Source organism: Martes martes (genome assembly GCF_963455335.1).
Source record: "Martes martes genome assembly, chromosome: 1".
In the NCBI taxonomy this organism is placed as follows: domain Eukaryota; kingdom Metazoa; phylum Chordata; class Mammalia; order Carnivora; family Mustelidae; genus Martes; species Martes martes.
Window position 1 is genome coordinate 163912772 of NC_137888.1, and position 20858 is coordinate 163933629.

The window sequence follows — 20858 nt, forward strand, 5'->3', positions numbered from 1 at the left end:
TCTGCCCCAGCCAGCCCTGACCTCTTTTGGCTCCTACAGCAGCAAACACCCCACCCTTTCCCACCTCTAGCCACAGATGGAGGCCTCAGTAGACATTTCCTAAGCCCCTACTGTGTGCCCTAGCCTGGCGCTGTGTGCTGGAGACCAATGGTGACTCAGTTTCTGCTCTCGTGGTTCGTGCAGGTGAGCAGAGGACAGACACCTAGGGGTGGGTAATAAGAGATCCTGGACAGAGGGAGCCCCAAAAGGGGACATGATAGCTTCCGGGGGAGGGGCTATCAACGTGGAGGTGGATGAATGAGCAGGGTTTAGCCCCATGAAGCTGGCACAAGAAGACAAAAGGGTCCCAGCAGAGGGAACAGCCTGTGTGAGGGCCTGGAGGTAGGAAACAGCAAGAGCGCCAGAACAATGGAAGGTGGTCCCTGCGGTGGGGGGATGATGGGAGGGGTATGTGAGAAAGGGGCTGGGGGAGGGGGGCAGGGCCTGCAGGTATAGGGAGTCTGCATCATGGAGTTGGGACTCTATCCGGGGGATGTGGGAGCCATGAAGGGTTTTAGCCAGAGGAGTGATGTGAGCTGAATGAGCACCTCACTTTCCTCTTCTGTCGAATGGGAGCAATAAGAAGGTACTGAACCGCACAGGATTGTTGTGGGGATTAAAGGAGCTGACACTTGTAAAGTTCTTAGTAGCGTGCCCGGCACACGTATTTGCAATTACAGTTGACTAGTCAACAACTCAGGGCTCCAGGATGCCAAACCCCTACACAGTCAAAAATGTGCCTATAACTTCTGACTCCCTCAAGACATCACTACTCAGAATAGCCTCCTGTTGACTGGGAGCCTTACTAGTAACATGAACAGTGATCGACGTGTGGTTTGTGTGTTATGTGTGTTGTGTGTATCCTTACAAGAAAGGGAGCTAGAGACAAGGAAATGGTATGAAGAAAATCAGAACAAAGAGAAGATACATTTACAGTGCTGTCCTGTAAGAAATCCGTACATAAGTGGACCCACACAGTTCAAACCCACGTTGTTCAAAGGTCAACTGTACTCTGATTATTTTTAGTGTAATTATTCTGCAAAGTCCCTAAGTGGCTAGTGAGAGGGAAGATGAGAGGCAGTAAGAGTGTTTGGAGGGTGGTGCTGTCTTCCAGTCAAGCATTTCACTCACTCATTCGCAAATATTTCTTTTTTTTTTTTTAAGATTTTATTTATTTATTTGACAGACAGAGATCACAAGTAGGCAGAGAAGCAGGCAGAGAGAGAGGAGGAAGCAGGCTCCCCGCTGAGCAGAAAGCCGGATGCGATGCGAGGCTCGATCCCAGGACCCTGGGATCATGACCTGAGCTGAAGGCAGAGGTTTTAACCCACTGAGCCACCCAGGCGCCCCCATTCGCAAATATTTCTTGAGCACCTACTGTGTGCCAGGCCCTGTGGTGGGCGCTGGGCATGGCGGTGGAGGCGGCAGGTCTGGCCTTGATCCTGGGGGCTGTGTAGGGCCTAGTCTGCGGGCATAGAGGGAAGCAGTGGGTTCCAACCAGTTTCAGGTGCCAGGGTATAGCCCCAGAGGTGGGGCTGGACAGGGAGGAGCAAGAAGCGGCCCCGTCTGGTCCAGCATCAGGATGGAATTTGGTGTTGTTGGAGTAGAGCACATGGTGGGGTGCCTCCATGGGGGAAAATAGATTTGGTTTGGGGGTGTTGGAGTTCCAGGTGTCTGGAATACCTTTCTCTCACAGAGCCCTCTGGTCTGACTTCTCTAGCAGTAGGTGGTCTCAGGGGGGCTGGACGTGGGGGACAGGACCCTGTCCTCTAGGGATATCTGACCCTCAAGTGAGGTGGCTGGGGTGGGCTTCTGGAAGCCCAGGCTTCCACTCTTGCTTGGGGACTCTTTTGACCCCATAGGTCTAGACCCTAGTTCAGAGTGATCTCAGACATCCCAGCTTCTCTCCTGGAGGACTCTGTCCTCGGCCACCCACCTTTATGACAAGCCTTAACCTCCGCTGCCACCTTCCAGCCAGGAATCTGCTGGAGAAGAGAGGAGCTGCCAAGGTGCGAGGTCAGAAGCAGGGAAACTTGTCCACCCTGCCAGGCTTTGGAGGGCCCCAACTTTGTCCCTGATTATTTTTGGCATACTTGGGGCCGTTGCACGATTTTGAGAGCAAAAGCGAGTGCGAAAATTATCCCCTATTGCATGTAGCTTGGATCCCTTTCCTCAATTTATGTTTGAGGTGAAAGCCAGTTAGGGAGTTGCTGTGTGCTGTTGATGGGGGAAACTGAGGCACAGGGTTACCCAGCCAGGCGAGGGCAGGCTGAGTCTAATCCTCTGCCCAGAATCTTTCCTATTAACCTTTGAGTGACCATGATATTTGTTTTTTGTTTTTTTTTTTTTTAGTAAAAAAGAAAACCAACAAGGAAATGCCAATGCTGCATTTTCAAGGTGTCTTTTTATAGTAAAGGTGGAAAAAAAACCCTCAGGCTGTTTTAAACTGGCATGCTGTGGGTGGGTGCTCATCGTCAAGAAGGCGTTTTCTGAACCAATTTAGGGGCTGAAATGCTGGGTGGAGGTGGAGGGAGACAGAGCTTCCAAGATGGGCTTTACATTTGGAGTTGGGCTGGGGGTTGGGAGTGAGCTTCCTGCGGCCAAGGGTACAAGCAGACACTTGGTGGGACTCAGGTTCCACCTGTGTTGGCCAGGATGCCCTTCTGGCCTAGAGAGACAGATAGGCCTTGGGCCGGGCAACAGTTAATATCCCAACCCACCCTGGGAATGTCACCAGTCCCGACTCCCAGGTACAAGCCATTGAGTCCCATTCTTCTGCCCGTATGCTGTGTGACCCAGGGTGATCTTTTACCCTGTCTGGGCTTCATGCTTCCTCATTGTAAGATGGTACAGCGTCTCTCTCTGAGGATGTGGGCAGATTAAAATCTCATATGCAGTGCCCAGGAAATGGCAGGTAGAGGTATTAGTAACAGGAGGGAAAAACTACATCTGAGAAAAATGTGCTCAGCATGTGTCAGAGAGCCAGCAGAGCAGGGAGTGCGCAGAGGAGGGGGGTCAGGTCCTTGGAGAAGATGGAGGCACACCAGGTCCTAAAGGTGACTTGGTCAGGCGAGACAGAGGGGTGAGGCGGGGGCGTGTCCAGGTCCTCTGAGTGAGCTCAGAGGCAGGAAGGCAGCGGCTGACAGGGAGAGAGTGGGCATGTTTTCCCTGCTTGTTGATGGGGCAGGCACCGAGCTTCTGGTGGGCCCTAGGGGTGTGCGGAGGGTAGGTCCCCTGTCAGCTCTCTGGGGCTGGATAGTAAACATTGCTGAGCTCCCAGTTCTGAGTGGGTTCACCGTGTTGGCCCTTCATGAGCACCAGTGTGTTTGATCTCACAGCCCCCCAGCACAAGGCAGGAAGTACTGTTATCCCCAGCTTATAGATGGGGAAACTGAGGCCCAGGGTCACACGGCTGGTTAGCAAGAAGAGGGATCTGCAGACTGGCTGGCTGGCACCAGAGTCCATGGTGGGCGATGGCTAGTATTAGCTATGAGCTCTCGGCTGGGAGTTCTGCACTTACCCTGCCCCAGGGAGACTTGGGCAAAGCCCTTTGTACAAACCTTGTTCTGTGACAGCACCTCCACGCAGGCCCTGGATGGCAGCCGGGAGCTGATGGGGCAGTGACTCAGTTCCAGAGTAGGGGGAGGCCGGCTGGGGCTGGTCAGGCCTTCTGAGGAAGTGGGGAAGGCCGGGAAGTACAAGTTGCATTCGCGTCTAAAAATGTGATCCTCTGGATTCTGGAAGGAGTGAGCCTCCTGGCCCTTTAAGTGTGCAAGTGAAGGATGCGGACAGTTTGAACAATGACTTGACAAATCTCTTTCAACAGTGACCCTATCCCTGGACCAGTGCTGGCTGGGTACTGGGGCTGGGAGGCTGCCTCCCCTCCAGGGCAGTACGGCACCATCCAGGGTTTGCTAGGAAGGGGATGGAGGATCTGTCTGGCCCTGACCATACCCACAGTTAGGACCTGCCCCACCCAGGCAGGCCCAGAGGGTACATGTGTGCTTGACCCCAGCACCGACTCCCTGGATTCAAATCCTGCTGCTGTGCCTTCCTAGCTGGGGCCTCAGCAAGTCACTTACTTTCTCTGGTCCTCCTTTTCCCCATCTGTAAAGTGGGTTCAGCATTGGGAAGACTGGGGGCAGCCTGGTGTTCATCAGAGGCTGTGGGAGTCAGCATCAGCCCCTGCAAAAATAGTCCACAAGACTCAGATTCGCTGGCCCATCGCTGCTGGTTTTCATGGACATGCAGGAGACAGGCTGGCTTCTGTGCCCTGGTTGCTGGAGGGAGAACAGACATGGTGTGTATGGAATAGGAGCCTGAGGGCTTGAGCCCTGGGCGATGTGGAGTCCCGTCCCCTTTCTGGACTTCAGTTTCCGGATCAGAGTTGGGCTGTGGAGTGGCAAGGGAGCGCTCGCTGGCATGGAATGGCTTCTGCCAGCCCCAGTGGGATTGCTATTACTGCTGCGTTTCTCAGGATTTTGTGTCAGGCATATCGCAGAGCGCTTTCAAGATAGCCTATCTTTTAATCCCCCTGAAAATGGAATGAGATGAGTGTTAACCCTAATCTACAGAAAGGGGAAACCGAGGCCCAGAGAGGTTAAGTGACTTGCCTGAGGTCACACAGTGGGGAAAATGTGGAGCAGGTGTCTAGCTGCAGAGCCTGTGCTCATCCCCTTTACTCCCTGGTTCCTCCCAAAACACTGACAGAAGGGGTGTGATCCAAAGGGGCCCTCAAGGTCACAGTGGGGAGAGGTGGACGGGTCCATCTTACAGGTGAGGAAACAGACACTTGGGGCAGTTCTGGCCTTGCTGGGGCTGCTGTGACAAGGAGCAAGAGCTTTCCAGTGAGCCCTAGTGCCCAGCGTGGTCCCGGGCATGGGGCCCCTGTCCCCAGGACTGCAGCTGCCTCCACCTTCACCCACCAGAGCCCAGCATCTCCTGCCTGTCCTTGCTCCTGGTGGAGGTTAGAATGTGGCAGTAGAGGAAGGGGCCCAGCCCAACAATTACATGGCAGCCCCCAGAAAGGGATGAATCAGACTCTGCCCCTACCCTCCAGGAGCTCCTAGACAGTCCAGGAGGAGATCATAATGGAAGATATGCTGCAACCAGGGCAGCATACCACCCAACCTCTTCTGAGGAAGTCCAGGAAGGCTTCCTGGAAGAGGGGGATGTTGGAGAAGTACTTGGGCAGATGGGGCAGGGGAAGGCATTCCAGGCAGAGGCGAAGGCCCAGAGATGTGGTAGAACATGGCTTGGGTAGCAGGCAGAGATGAAGCTGAGAGTGTGTGGGGTCTGGGGTGCAGGCCAAAGATTTAGATGCTCTCCTGTGGGCTATGGGGAGCCAGCAAGGATTTGGGGAAAGAGTGAGACATGGTTGATCTGATTCTAGAAGGGACTCCAGAACTGCTGGTCCCTTATCAGTCCTGCTAGGTGCTGGCAGGAGTAGGAGGCTCTGTCCCAGAGCCCCCACTGTGGCTGGACCAGGTGACTCCCGTGGGCCTCTCCAGCTCTGCCAACGGTGTGGGGATTGCCATGGAAACCAGCCGGTGCCGCGTGGGGACAGGCCTGGAAAGTCTCCTGGCGCGAGCCACGTGCATTTGGATGCTGGCTACCCCCGGAGTGTGGCCAGTCTCTTCTTTTCAAAGCCCGTGTTTGGGCCAGTGCCGAATCCAACAGGGCCCCTGCACCCCCCACTCTCCCGCTGACACTTGATGCCACCGAGATCAGAGATCTGCTGGGCCAGCGGGGCTGGCCCCTCCCGGTCCGCCATCCTTTCCCCTGAAACACAATAAATCACACGCTAGAGGAGGGAGGAAGCTCGAAGCTCCATTATGAGGCCCAGCGAGGCCCCAGCGGGGCGTTAATCATGTAGTGCTTTCTGCTCTGATCGGTAAATAATGGGGGGGCAGTGGGCAGAGGCCTTGAAGTGGAGGCCTGGCCTGGGGAAAGGAGCTAAATGGGGCTCTGCAGTCACCTTTGCCCCCATGCCCTTCTCAGGCCCGTCCAGCATCTGTGTTTGCAGTGAAGGAGTCCTCCAGAAGTGACCATCTCCTTGACAGGCCTCAGTTTCCCTACCTTGCCACCCCCGGCCTTTCCAGCTCCAGGCAGCCAGGCCCCCGGCAGCTGTTGGCACTGGGCGGAGAGGCTGTAGTTAAGGGCAAGGACTCTGGAGCCAGCCTGCTGAGGTTTCAGGCTCACATCTGGCCATTCTGGCTGTGTGACCCTGGACAAGTCACTGCTCTGTGCCTCAGTTTCCCTTGCTGTAAAGTAGCACCGACTTCTCAGGGTTAAATGAGGCTCTACAGGCCGGGGCACAAAGCCAACTTATTAGTGTGTTGGTGATACTACTGTATTGTTATTACTTTAAAGCTGTTCTTTCCCGACTTGGGGGAGATCTCTGAACTGGAATGCAGCCAGAGAGAGGGACACCCGTGTCACCTCCATGTCCCCAACACAAGACCCAGACCAGAGCTGTTTGCTGGGGCCTCTGAGCCCGCCCTGTCCCCTCTGCTGTGCCCACAATCAGTTATATGATGACTCTGGGACGGAGGCCAGCACCCAGGGGATGGGAGGAGGGTGTGAGTTCCAGTCCCCAGGGCTCCTTGGCCCCAGGAGGAGGAAGGCCAAATGTGCCCGAGAGAGAGGCAGCTGCGGCTCTCAGCTTCTCCTGGCCCACATCCCCTCTAGGGGAAGAGGCTGGGACAGAAACTGTTCCAGGGAAAGGAGGGGCCGGAGCCGCAGTGCTCTGCCGCCCTGCCCCCCATTAGAGCTGGCGGGCGGGAGTGACTTCCCCCGGCCAGGGAAGAGTCGCTGGCTGCCCATCCCACACTGGGCTCCTCTGGGACCCCAGGGGGAAGGGCTGGAAATGGGGCCAGGCTGGGCCAGAATGAGAAACAGCTTCAAGAAGGGGGAGCTGAGTGTCTGGGGGGGCTGTGTCCAGCTAACAAAACAATGGCTGCTTGAGTCAGCGGCTGTGGTAGGAGTTCCCAAGCTGGCCTGAGCAGAGCGGGCCTCGGCCGAGACCGGGCTTCCAACGTGCATCGTGGATGAGGGTGGATGTGGTGGAGTGGCTGCTCCTGGGGGGCTCCGTGTTACCTGCCCAGCTAATGGGGAGCATTGACTGAACATCCGCAGGGGCCAATATCGAGGGCTGCAGTGAGCTGAGCCCTTGGTGGCAGCCCTCTAGGGAGGGTGCTTTTATTGTCCCCATTTTACAGATGCGGAGACTGAGGCTCAGGCAGGATGCAGCATCCCATGCTGAGTGATGAGCCACAAGACTTGCTATGTCAGGAGCCTCAGTTTCTCTGTCTGTAACGTGGGGATACAACAGGGGCACAGCTGTGAGGCAGCTCCACTCAGGGCCTACACACAGCAGGTCTGCAATCTCGCCGGGCCTCTGACCTCAGCCTGGGGGCTGTCCCTCCTCACTGCAGCCAGCTTGGTGGCAGGGCCCAGGGTGCCAGTTGTGGCTAGACAGATCGTGCTCAGAATGGCCTGACTGGCTGGTTCACTCAACCCTTCCAGATGACGCTCAGCGGGCCTGGTTGAATGTAGTGCTCTGTGGCTGAGGGACCCACCCCTCCAGAGAGGGGGTCAGGGAAATAGAGGCAGGTGTCTGAAACTCTGAATGGGCCTACACAAGCTGCCATGTCCATTGCTACTTCTTGGTTAGCCCCCACACTGCCCCCCCCCCCCATTCAGGCAGCCTGGGGTTAGGTAGGGGATTTTCAGGCGCTGTGTGTCCTGAGGAAGCCTCTGCCCCTCTCTGTACCTTGGGTTCTCCTCTGGCTCAGAGCCAGGCCTCTCGGCTGCTGTTCTATGGCCGGGTTGCACATTCTCTCCCCGCCTTCCCTTCCAGGAAGTAAGCATCTTGATCACCCACTGGGAGGTGCTGGTATTTCCTTCCCAGGCAGCGGTTGGCTTCCTGCGGGTGGGGGGGGGGGGGCTTGCCCCTTAGAGGTCTGTCCTGGTTCTGTTTCCTCCCTAGGCTGGTGCACAGTAGGCCCATGGCTCTTTTCCCTGACTCAGTTTATCGTCAGTGGAGGCGTCCTCTCGGTGGAGCGGTAACCCATTAGCTGTGGTTTCTGAGAAGCTGCCCCGGCTAAAGTGGGAGGGAGGAGTTTGGGTTTGGAGTCACAGGCTGACTGACCTGACCAAGTACCCACGTGGTCACCTGAGTGGGTGACCTTGAGAATGCTTCCTTTTAACCTCAGGGCTTCTGAAGAAGGGTGGGGGAAATGCTGTTCACCGGGGCTTTGTGGGAGGCAACAATCCTGCAGGTTTTTTTGTCTAGGCCTCCTGCAGACTGCCTGTCAGACCCCTGAGACCACCCTACCTGATCCTTGCTTGCCCCCTCTCCTTTAGTCTGGGGCATTCTCCTAGGGAGAATTCCTTGTCCTTGGCTGTCCAAGCTGAGGGAAGAGTTGGCAGGGAAGTGTGTTGAGGGGAGCCTCAGGGGGCCAGGCCAGGTAGAGCATGGCCTTGAGGGCCCAGGAGCAAAGTCTGGGTTTATGTTGAGGGCGCTAGGGATCCATTGATGGCTGTTGAGCTGCAGAGGGGACGCAGACTGGTTTGTGGTTGCTTTTTTTAAAAAATTTTTTATTTTGGAATATTTTTAGATTTATAGGAAAGTTACAAAGGTAGGACAGATCGTTGCTACGTATCCTTCCCTCCATTTTCCCCATTGCTAAGGTTTTACGTTCCCATGATACATTTGTCAAAACTAAGAAACCAACATGAGTACTTTACTCTCAACTGAACTTCAGACTTTACTCCGCGAGTGTTCTTTTTCTTTTCTGGGATCCCATGTTGCATTTAGTGCTTTACAGTTTTAAAAGCTCCCTTTGGCCTCTGTGGAGGGTGAAGAGGAGGGGGCTTGGTCCAGTCCCAGCCCACCTGTATTTTTAACACCCCACAGTGATGGTGTGCTTCTAGCTCCTCGCCGTGAAACCTGGCTTTCCTGGGACCTTGGTTCAATAACAGCCAAACACCTGAAGTGGGAAAATGCCCTCAGTTCCTGAGCACAAAGCCCCAGAAGCCGGTGCTTCTATCCCTGGGACGGAACCCCTGGGCCTATGAAGCCTGCTACCCGGCCCACAGTGGACGCCTCTCCCTCCTCTCAGAATGCCACCTACTGTGGGGCCGAGGTTTGGTGGGGTCTGCAGGCAGGAAGCAGAGGCCTGAGAAACTGGGCTCTTGAAGCTCCTGCTGCAGCCGGCCTCCTGGGGAGAGAAAGGCAACACAATTACAGTTGGTAGTGAAATCAATATGTCAGAGTTTTAATGGGAAAGTGGGCAGAGCTGAGCTTTGGCCCCAGGAGGCAGCTAGCTGGAGTAAGAGGGTGTGTCTTGCTCTCAGAAGAAAGTGGAGACGGTGGCTAGCTATTGCTCGGCCCATTTCAGAGAAGGGTACATGGAGGTTCTTAGAGGAACCAAAAGTAGTAGCTGGGTGCTTCCTGGGCCTGACCACCTGACTCCCCTTTGTTGCCGCACACAGTAGGTATACAGTTGGTTTGTATGTTGTTCTAGTTCTCCAGCAGCCAGCATGGTAGTGGTGTTCTCCATCTCTGTTTGGAAAAGCAGCAGCTGAATATAGTCAATCACACTTTAGTCAAAATTAGTCTCCTTTCCTTAGTAAACATTCACCCTGGAGCACAGTTTCCACCCTGGAGAAGCTCGTGTTTATGCTACCATGATAAATGAAAGTGGTAACCAGCACAGTGCCGTCCAGAGGAGGGGAGATTTTTTTCTGCATCACATCTTTGAAAGCTGGTGAAAAACTCACTGCCTGGACATGTCTGGCAAAGGGACTAGCATGGGTCAAGACAAGGGGGACTGATGGGACAGGGGAACTGTGAGTGTGCAAAGGGGCGGGAAGGGCATTGGCTGCTAAGGGAGCAACGTTATGAAGGATCAGGGGCCCTGGTGGGAAGGTGTGGCCACATGGGAGGAATTGCAAAGGCTGGTGTGGTCAGAGCAGAGGGTGGGACAGAAGAAAAAAGCGAGACTTGAAGCCTGAGCAGCTGGAACCGGATCACAAAGGCCTTGAATGCCAGGCCTGATCCAGAGGACAGCCGGGAGCTGGAGAAGTGTTTGACGCCAGGGAGGAGTGAACCAGTTTTGTGCTTCAAAAGGTGCCTCTACTGGGTTGGAGGGGGCTGCTGGGAGAGGCTGGCCCTCCCCTGCTCCCAGGGGAATTTGTGTTTTGACAGTGAGACTTGAAGGAAGGCTGGTGCTAAGGGGAGGAATTTGAGGCAGAGTCAGACAGTCAGGGTGGTACCTTGGGGCTGTGGAGCTAACTGCCCCTAGAGACCAAGCTCGGCAGAGGCCACGCTTGGGAGGGCTGCCCCGTCCCCAAGGGCACTGTCCCCCTTTCCCAGGCCTGCAGCTCCCTCCCCCAGCAGGGAAAGCACCTCCCGCCTCTTGCCTGCTCCGTGGGCACGGGTCCCAGCTTCCACTTTCCAGTGGGTTCTCAGCCTTGTGATCCCCCAGCAGTCCGGAGTCAGCTTCCCCTAGAGCACAGACCATCCAGAGCAGCTGACGGGGGTTACTTCTCCTTTAACACTTTTTTTTTTTTTAGATTTTATTTTTAGGATAAGGAAAAAAAAAAAAAGTTGGAGGAAAGGCTTTTTAGAAAATTCCTTCGGTACAGAATTAATGGCTTGTGAACGTCAGGGCGGGCAGGCGAGAGCTGGATTTGCTACGTGTTCCTGCCTCATCCTCTCTGCCGCAGGGCCAACAAATCACCCTCATCAGGGTGCCTCATCCGGCTTTTCCGGACTGGCTGGGGTCCCCCATTGTGGGGCCCAAGGCCGAAAGACCTAAGGGTGTCATCCGGGGCCTCCCAGGTCTTTCCTTCCCTCCCCCGCTCCCAGAGTTCAGGGAGGAAAATCATGTCCTCCAGGCAAGGGTTTACAATTTTAATTTTGAAACAGCTTATTTTATGATGCAAGTAATCCATATTCAGTGAAGAAAAGTTATGTAACCCCTAGGAGAAGCATCCCCCATGGGAGACCTCAGGCCCAAGTGCCCACTCTTCTGCCTACTTGCTGACTGAACCCCCCTCACCTCTTCCCTACAGCTGCAGGATGGCTGAGGGGTGGGCCCAGGACTGGGAGAGGCTTCTGGGGGAAATGGTCCAGCTCTCCCTTTACACAGCTGTCCCCTACTTGGGCACACACAGGATGAAGTCAGGCAGGGTAGGTCTAAAGCTGCAGGACAAGAGGGAGCCAATTATGTGACAGTCTGGGGAACGACACTCCAGGCAGAAGGAACAACAACAAGCAAAGACCCTGAGGCAGGGCCCAGTGTTGGAGGAACAGAAAAGATGCTCCTGTGGCTAGAGTGGAGGAGTGGCGGTGAGGAGGGTATGGGATGGGTTTAGAAGGGCTCAGGGCCCCTGATGGGAGGATTTAGGATTCAGTGTTTATTCTGAGTATTGTGTAAACTACCAGAGGGTATCAAGCCTAGGGAGGCTTCTTTGTGCTTTTTAAAGGGCTCGCTTGGCAGCTGTGTTCAGGGGGACATGTTGAGGTCAGAGTGGGCCCAGAAGAGAGGAGCTGGGAGAGCCTCCCAGATGAGAGGCTGCCTTAAGGGGCTCCTAGGCAGTCTGGCTGGAAGGCTTTAGAGGTAGGCATGATTTGTCCCAAATTCCACTTCATAATATTTGAGTGACAGTCCCATCTGAAATGGCAGTGGAGTCACCTAACACCTCACGAGCGTTTCCTATCCAGTGATCCCCTCCCACTGCTTGCGAGAGATGTATCTACTTGGGAGCTCAGAAAATCCAGGCCACTTGCCTTGTCACCCCCGGCCCTCCTGTGGAAGACCATCCACTCATGGGTTCTGGCCCAGGGGCAGCCCCAGCCCCACCGCACCTCTGGGCTCAGCGCCCAGCCCCCCCCAGGAATGCTGTGGGATACAGGCCTCACCTAGAAGCCTGTGGGGCCTGGAACTGTGTTTATTCGGCTGAGGATAGGTGAACCTGGTATTTTTTGTTTTTGAAAACTAGCTGAGTTTGAGCAAACCCATACGGGTACATCATCAGTGGCTTAGGCTTGCAAAAAGCACAAATGAGAAATTAAAAAACAAAAAAACAAAAGACTCTAAGGCTGCACCCTCAATCCAGTTCTGATGCTACATGATGGTGACCTTCTGAGTCCCCGCTCAGAGCCTCCGCTGCCCACGGCCCAGCATCCAGGGTGCCGAGGGGGGGGCTCAAGTCTGCTGCCAGTTTCTTGCCTTCTTTCTTCCTCCCTCCCTTCCTTTTCTTTCCTTTCCTTCTTTTCTTCCCTTTCTTCCTTTCCTTTCTTTCTTTTTTTAAGATTTTATTTATTTATTTGAGAGAGAGAGAGCACAAGTGGGGTGAGGGTCAGAGGGAGAAGCAAACTCCCTGCTGAGCAGGGAGCCTGATGTGGGACTCAGTCCTGGGACTCTGGGATCATAACCTGAGCCAACCAACCGAGCCACCCAGGTGCCCCCATTGCCAGTTTCGTTCATGGAGGCCTGACACTGCAACTGGGGAACTAGAGCAGGCTCCTTCTCCTCTGAGCCTCAGTTTCCCCATCTGTGACATGGGACCTCATAGGGCTGCCAGGATGTAGGGAGTTGATGCCCAGGCCTGGTACAATGTCAGTTCTCTCTCAGTGCAGCCTGTTATTCTTATTACTTTTTAACAATTTTTAACAATTTTATTTATTTAGTTGAGAGAGGGAGAGGGGAGAGAACACACACAGGGAGAGGCAGAAGCAGACTCCTCCCTGAGCAGGGAGCTCCAATCCCAGGACCCTGAGATCATGACCTGAGCCAAAGGCAGACATGTAACAGACTGAACCACCCAGGTGCCCCAAACACAGTCTGTTGTGTTTGCAGTCATGACTGTTACCTTATTGTGGATGCACCAGGGTTAGCAAAACGGCCCTCTGATGTCCTGTGACTTTTCTCAGCTGGGTATCTTTGTGTCCTGATCCATAGGGATTCATGATGTCACTCAGGGGTGGTGTCAGCTCTCCTGGATGAGGTGCCATTATCTTCGTGCTCAGTCCTGCAGGACCCTGAGGTTGTGTACCCTTGTTCACTCTTCTAAACCATCCTCATGTCTGCATCCTTGTGGATTTGCACGATTATCTTCTCAAAGGTGCTTCCTGGATGCCTGTTTTGCATTTTTGTGCAAATTGCAGAAGGAAACTTCGAAGGGAGCCACAAGACCCAGGGAAGGGTAGGGACGAGTCCAGGGAATGGTTGGGGGCTGGGGTCACTAGCTCCTTTTGTCTCACTCCAACATATGGTGGGACTGATCTGCCACTTGGGGTGGCACTGGGCTGATGCGGATGGCAGGCCTGGGCACTCGGACATACCTTGCCTTGGTCTACCCATCTGTAATGTGGGCAGATGTAGGGAGTATATGCTTGTGGGAGAAAGGGAAGGCCTCGGCGTGGGGAGGCCTTAGTCTGGGGTCTGGCAAGCCACTGGGAATTTGGATGGTGGTGCTGGGGTCAGAGCAGGGGACTCAGGAAACCCCAGGGTCCTGGGGAAACCCCCAGCCAAGACAGGAGGGACACTCTTGGATAGCAGCAAGTAAGCTGAAATGGAGGATGGCCTCAGGAGGTGTGGGCTCCTCTTCTCTGCCTGGCTATGACCAGCCAGGAGGGACACCTCCAAGTCCATGAGGGTGTGTGGACCTCACCCTGTCCTTACCTCCCTGGCCTCCTGTCCTTGTCCCACTGCCAGCTCTTCTTGCTTCCATCACATAACTTTTCCCATATGCTCTGTACCTACCTGAAACACCATCTTCTTGGGGCAGCTCTGTGACGAATGCTGAGGTCAGGGGTCAGCCTGTGGTCAGGGATGGGGTCCTGCTTGTGTTTGGGCCTCAGCCCCAACCTGGGCATATAATGCAACGCAGGACTTTAAAGCTCTGATGCCGAGGCCTGACCTCCAGTGTGGGCAGGGAGCCAGGGAAGGTTCTAGAGCCAAGGTCTGACATCCTGCTTCTCTTCCAGCTGCAGCCAGAGCAACTGGACTGTGGGGCTGCCCACCTGCAGCACCCGTTGTCCATCCTGCAGCCCCTGAAGGCCACGCCTGTGTTCCGAGCCCCGGGCCTCTCCTCTGTAGCCGTGGCCACAGTCAGCAACTACACCGTGGTCTTCCTGGGCACTGTCAGTGGGCGGCTGCTCAAGGTAGGGCTGGGGGCCAGGACTAGGGAGGCTGAAGGGGTGGAGGAGCTGAAGGGAGACCGAGTCTGGGGAGGGTGTACACATGGCTTATGCAGGCCCGATACGAGACTTCGTTCTCTCCGGTATGCCTAGCACCTTACAGTTTACAAAGCATTTTCCACATCCATTTCTTCTACTCTTGCTTATAACAAGAAGTACCCTGTCCTGCAGAGGAGGGAAACTAGGCCTGAGAGAGGCCCTTCTCCTGGGTCTCTAGGACTCGGGCTTTGAAGCAGAGACCAGAGTCTCTGGATTCTGCCACTTGCTGGCTGCTTGACCTTGGACAATGCACTTTCTCCCTCTGGGCCTGTTTCCCCATCTGTGGAGGGTTGTAAGCCCTGCCTCTGGAGACTGTTGTTGGGCTCTGACAGGGGAAGGCTGCAGCCTGGCAAGCGGGGGCTCTCACTGCCATTTCCTCCCCAACCCCGCTGGCCTCCCTCTGAAGTTTCCCCCTCCCCTCACCCGTCCCAACCAAGATGACTGGTTTCTGGAGGTAGTGATTCCTGGAGCTGGGAAAGGTGAGAGGACTCTTATCACCGTGGGGTGGGAAGGACTTTCCCGGGCCCCCAGGTGAGGGGCTGGGCTAGCTTCCTTCTGGCCCCCTCCCAAACCCTGCCTGTCAGGAAAGTCGGCCGCTTGGCCCAGTTCCAGGGTGTACCAGGCCCTTGCCTAATTGACTCAGATCTGATAACTTAATTCCCTCAGCTGCCCAGGCGGACGCCATGGGCCAGGGGGTGGGCTGGGGATAGGAACCCTGGCTGCCTGGCCCCAGGACCCTAACTGGTCCCCTAGCAGGGGTGAGGAAGGTGCCTGGTGTTGGAACAGGGAGGTGGTGGGGGGCATCCTTTTCAGCCTTTGAAGATGCATTGATGGTCCTTAGATCCTGGGACTCATGTTTTGGGGGTCAGATACTTGGATCGAGATCCTGGCTCTGCTGGCCCCAGGTGTGTGGCCTGGGGGTGGTTGCTTATCACCCTGAGCTTCCTGTCTCCTCCTCTGTCATGGGGGAAATGAGCCGGACCATCCCAGACTGTGGTCAGTCTACGGTCCCCTGTGAGGGAGGTAGTGCCAGTATTCCCATTTCACAGATGAGAACACTAAGCCTCCAAGAGGGGCAATGACTGCCCCAAAGTCACACAGTGAGAGCTGGGGTTGAATTCAGGGCCAGCTGACCAGGAGCCCAGCATGTGATCCCTCGACCCAGACCTCTTTACCTACCACCTTGTCCTGTGCACGGTCTCCTACCAGCGTTTCCCTAATCGCGGCTTCGACTGCAGCACCCGGCTTCGATTGCAGCACCCGGCCCCGGCTCTGGAGCACAGTAGGTGCTCAGTAGACCTTTGAAGGAGTGGAAATAAGCTGAGTATCGGCTGGGTGCCTGAGGAGAAGGTCAGAGACTGAGTTGGGGCCCCTGCTGCCTGGGCAGAATCCACAGAGAGGTCCCCCAGGATGGGCGATATCTCAGGGACTGGAACCCAGGCTGTGGGAGCCTGGGAAGAGAGTAATTTCAATTTGGTGTGAGGAGGGCATTTGAGAAGCTCTTCTGAAGGAGGCACCGGGAAGACAGATCTTCGCTGAAGGGGCAGGAAGAGAAACACTCCAGCAGGGAGCACAGCGTGAGCGAAGGCCTAGAGGCTAGAACGCTAGAGTTGGGTTGAGTGGGTGGGAATGAGCCTGGTGGAATAAGCTGGGGTTGGTTGTTGGGGCCTTGAATGCCAGAACTAGTTTATAAGCAGGAAGGAGCTACCAAAAGTTAGGCGCCCACAGAGGAGGGCCAGGCAGTAGGAAGCCCCTGGCAGCTGGCCCAGGGAGGCTTCTAGACTGCTGGTCCCAACTCAGGGCCCAGCGGGGCCTACAACAAAGCAGCATGCTGGGAATGTGAGGGGCCAGCAGAAAAAGAACAAGGCTGGATGCAGCTCTGGTGAGCGTTGTCTGCTCTCAGGAGGACACGCAGGGGGCTCTAGAAGCCAGAGGACCTTTCAGGCCTCCACTAGTCCTGGTCTTCCTCCTGCCAGGACCCTGGACCCCACCCTTTCACCGCATCCTTAGACTGTGGGGTCAGACAGGCCTGGGCTTGGGTTGTGACCCCGAAGTGTATTCATTTTATGACTCTCACCAAGTCTGTAGCCTCTCTGGGCCTTGGTCTCCTCATCTGTGAAATGGGTGCAAGAGGGGAAGGATGAGAAGTGTGGCCCCATCAACACTTTGTGGGCATCTTCTCCATGTGTGCTCACCACAGTCCTGAGGGGCGGGTGCCATCACGAGTCCCATTAGGTCAGGAAGCTGTGGCTGTGAGCGAGGGGAGTGACGACTTGTACATGTGCACAGCTTGTGAATGTCAAAGCCAGAATTCAAACCCACGTCCCTGCTCTTAGGCGTGATGCCAGACAGCCTCCCAGAGAATCTTTTGTAAACTGTAAAGTGTCTATGTATTCACACGCTGGGATGTGTTGGGGAACATCATTCAAGGAGGGAGTTCCTGATGGGGGCCCAGCAGAGGCACGCATGTAGAGGTCCGACCCACAGCTCTCCCTCACATGTCTGTGATTTCCCACCTGGGAAGGCCGGAAAGAGGATGAGGCTGAGACCCCAAGCCTGGATCGAGTCCCCACCCACAGGTGCATGTCCCTCACCATGGGCCCCGTCCTGGAGCACCAGAGTCCCTCTGACTCCCCCCTGCCCCCCCACCCCAGATCAACCTGAATGAGAGCATGCAGGTGGTGAGCCGGCGGGTGGTGACGGTGGCCTATGGGGAGCCTGTGCACCATGTCATGCAGTTCGACCCAGCAGACCCCGGTTACCTTTATCTGATGACGTCCCACCAGGTAAGGCCAGAGCCCCGGCCTGTCAGGGTCCCCAGACACCTAAGCTTTCTTCCTCTCTTCTGCCCAGCAGGAGCACCTTCTGTCACCACCCCCTTTGTTGGCTAGCCCTTCCCCTCCCAGTGTGGTCATCACCTCTGCAGGGGAAGCCCTGTGCCCCCACGTGCTCCCTATTACAGCCTCGAGCCTCAGTTTCCCCAGCGTCTCAGGACCCTGGCCGTGGCTGGTTCCCCACGGAGCTGGGCCCTCACCTCTGCCTCCAGATGGCCCGGGTGAAAGTTGCTGCCTGTGCCGTGCATGCCACCTGTGGGGACTGTGTGGGGGCCGCTGACGCCTACTGCGGCTGGTGTGCACTGGAGACACGGTGAGCCTCCCTGGGGCAGAGGCTGTGCCTGGACGGCCACAGCAGGGCGGGAGGGGAGAGGAGCCCCCTGGGGGCCTGACCTGCACCCTGCCACTCTAGGTGCACCCTGCAGCAGGACTGTGCCAACTCCGACCAGCAGCATTTCTGGACCAGTGCCAGCGAGGGCCCCGGCCGCTGTCCCACCATGACAGTCCTGCCTGCAGAGATCGACGTACACCAGGAGTACCCAGTGAGTCATGGGGGAGCCGGCTCTCAGCCCGAGGGCAACACAGGGTGGGAAGCCACCTTTCACCTGGTCCCCAAGTCCCCTGAGGTAGAGACTCCTGCCCATGGTGCCCCAAGGACCCGGAGCCAAATAATGAGAATGACTTGGGCTCTGCCGAGTGCTCACTGAGTTTCAGCACTCGCTCTGCACGTGATGTTCACCTCTGTCGGGCTTCACACAGCTCTGTGCACATGAGGAAATTGAGGCACAGAGAGGGAAAATGACTTGTTCACTGTTTTACAGCTAGGGACTAGGGGACCTGGGATTTGAACTCAAGTGGGTGGGCTTTGGAGTCTCAGGAGGGAGGGCTCAGGTTGGAGAGTAGAAGGATAGTGAGTCCCCAACCCCCACCTCTTCCCGGCCCCAGTACGGGGAGAGGGCAGAGGGGCCACCAAGAGCCAGGGCACTATTTCTTGCTTTCGGAAACTGATGAATCTACAGTGTGGAGGCAAGTGGCTCCCTGCCCCGCCTGGGCCGGGAAGGCCTGGAGCTGCCCCAGCCACCCCCCACCCATAGCAGGCAGTATGGGGAGGGGGCCAAGGGACAGACAGGCCTGGGTCCCCCTCGGCCCTGCCCTCAGTGACTTCTCTGAGGCTGGGTATCCTCATCCATCAACGGGGGAGACGGTGGTTCTAAAGGCCTAGGGGCCTGGGCTCCTCTGCAGCCCTCTCCCCATTATTCTCTGTCAGAGTTCTTCATGTGCCTTATCTCATCAGGCAGACTGGGCATAGGTTTGTCCATCCATCCATCCATCTAGTCATGCATTCATGTATTCATTCATCAACTGTCTTCTTGAGCACCTACTATGTGCTAAGTGCAGTTCTGGACTCTGGGGACACAGCGTTGAATAAGACAAAGGCCTGGCCCCTGATCGGCTGACATGCTTGTGGGGGGTGAGGGAGTAGGCAAGATAGGTTGTCAAGACAGTGAGAAGTACGACGGTGGGAAAGGAAGCAGAAGGGAGGAGTAGAGAACGAGTGGAGGAACGTTGACATTTTAGACCAGGTTGGAGCTGGCCTCGTGCAGCGAATGTTGCCTTTGAGCAAAGATATGAAGTAGGTGAGTCAGGTGGGTCTCTGGGAAGAGCATTCTGGGTGAATGGAACTCACCAGGTGGTGAGAACAGATTGGTAGATTTAAGAGACTCTCAGGGGAGTGGGTCAGAGGAGTCTTGGGACCAGATCTTACAAAAAGCCTCCTGGACTGTTATCAGGTGGTCCGTTTCGTTGTGCAGCTGGGGAAACTGAGGCCTAGGGAGCCCCAGGTAGATATAGCCCTCTGGTCTAGAGTCCTGGCCCCCTGTCCCCACTTCTCCCAGGGTTGTTGAGGTTAGGAGTGGGGCCTGCTCCCCAGTCCCCCTGCTGAGGGGCCCTGGCCCCCAGGGCATGATCCTGCAGATCTCAGGTAGCCTGCCCAGCCTCAGCGGCATGGAGATGGCCTGTGATTATGGCAACGACATCCGCACCGTGGCCCGGGTCCCAGGCCCTGCCTTTGGCCACCAGATCGCCTACTGCAACCTCCTGCCGAGGGCCCAGTTCCCGCCGTTCCCGCCCCAGCAGGGTAAGCACCTTGCTCACTGGGCGGTGTCCTGACAGCACAGCCTGTGAGGTTGGTGGAGACCCCAGACCCCTTTGTCCTCTCCCTGGTTCCCCCGGTCCATTTCCCTGGTCCATTCTAGATCACGTGATTGTTGAGATGTCTGTGAGGGTCTACGGGCGGAATATCGTCAAAGCCAATTTCACCATCTACGACTGTGGCCGCATCGGACAAGTGTATCCCCACGCTGCGTGAGTGGGTCAGGCGCGTGCCCCTGGGCAGTGGGCAGGGGCACGGGGTGGGGGGGGTTCCTCTGGTATCGGGAAGACCCTTGGAAGAAAAATGGTGGTGTCCTGGAGGCAGATAGGATCCTCGCTTGTTCACTTGCCAGCTCATTTACCACCTGCAAACCCTCGCCTGGGGACGCCTGGGTGGCTCAGTTGGTTAAGCGGCTGCCTTCGGCTCAGGTCATGATCCCAGCGTCCTGGGATCGAGTCCCGCATCGGGCTCCTTGCTCTGCAAGGAGCCTGCTTCTCCCTCTGCCACTGTGTCTGCCTGTGCTCGCTCTCTCGCTCTCTCTCTCTCTCTGACAAATAAATAAATAAAATCTTTAAAAAAAAACAAAAACAAAAAACCCTCGCCTGGCTTCTGTGGGCACTCAGGCTGCAGGGGCAGAGAGAAGGGCTTTCACCACACTTACTTTCGCCTCCTAAAGGCCCTGCTTGTCTCTTTGCTCCTTGCATACCTCTTGCAGTGGGGAGTTCACTATCTTAGAGTGGCTAAGCCCCTGATGATGCAGAAGACCTTTCCCTTCTGCGTTGGGATCTGCCTCTTGGGTCCCAGTTCCTGGGGGCAGGGGTGAAGTGGGGTGGGGAGCTGAGTGTTGAGGGGTCCCTTGTCTTCCAGCTGCACCAGCTGCCTGTCGGCACAGTGGCCTTGTTTCTGGTGCACCCAGCAGCATGCCTGTGTCTCCAACCAGTCACGGTGTGAGGCCTCACCAAATCCCACGGTAAGTCAGGCCTGAGGGGGATGCCCTTTGCTTCTTTCATTACCATTTTTTTTTTTAATATGTTGAGAACATTTCCACGTCATTAAATTTTCTTCCTGGCACTAGATCTAACAGCTGGGCTGGGTTCATCACATAACAACACATTTAACCAATCCCCTATTGTTGGATATACGGATCGCTTCCCGTTTCTTCTTGTGTTCTAAAATAGCCCAGGCGTGGTATGTGTCCTTGATTAATCCCTGGAGGCCAGTTCTAGAAATGGCACTTGGGGGGAGAAAGTGTGGCCATGATGTTTTTACACCTTTAACTCAACTGCCTCCAGAAAGTCTGAGCCTGGTTAAACTTCACCTGGAGTAGGAGGGTCCCTTTCTGCACATTTTGCTGATATTGACTAGTTTTTGTTTTGTTTTGTTTTGTTTTTTAAGATTTTATTTATTTGCGGGGCGCCTGGGTGGCTCAGTGGGTTAAAGCCTCTGCCTTCAGCTCAGGTCATGATCTCAGGGTCCTGGGATCGAGCCCCGCATTGAACCTCGCATCGGGCTCTCTGCTCAGCAGGGAGCCTGCTTCCTCCTCTCTCTCTGCCTGCCTCTCTGCCTACTTGTAAATAAG

General features: G+C 55.7%; 1 protein-coding gene across 1 annotated transcript in view; it reads left to right on the plus strand.

The window, feature by feature from the left end:
• The window catches only part of PLXND1 (plexin D1), a gene marked incomplete at its 5' end in the record, with an annotated part of 57168 nt that overhangs the window by 4076 nt on the left and 32234 nt on the right, over positions 1 to 20858 (plus strand). The window contains 7 exons of the mRNA XM_080809090.1: positions 14042 to 14218; positions 16948 to 17079; positions 17340 to 17440; positions 17540 to 17669; positions 19087 to 19264; positions 19383 to 19491; positions 20147 to 20249. Coding sequence (XP_080665216.1) covers positions 14042 to 14218; positions 16948 to 17079; positions 17340 to 17440; positions 17540 to 17669; positions 19087 to 19264; positions 19383 to 19491; positions 20147 to 20249 — 930 coding nt within the window. The remainder of the gene's footprint in view (positions 1 to 14041; positions 14219 to 16947; positions 17080 to 17339; positions 17441 to 17539; positions 17670 to 19086; positions 19265 to 19382; positions 19492 to 20146; positions 20250 to 20858) is intronic.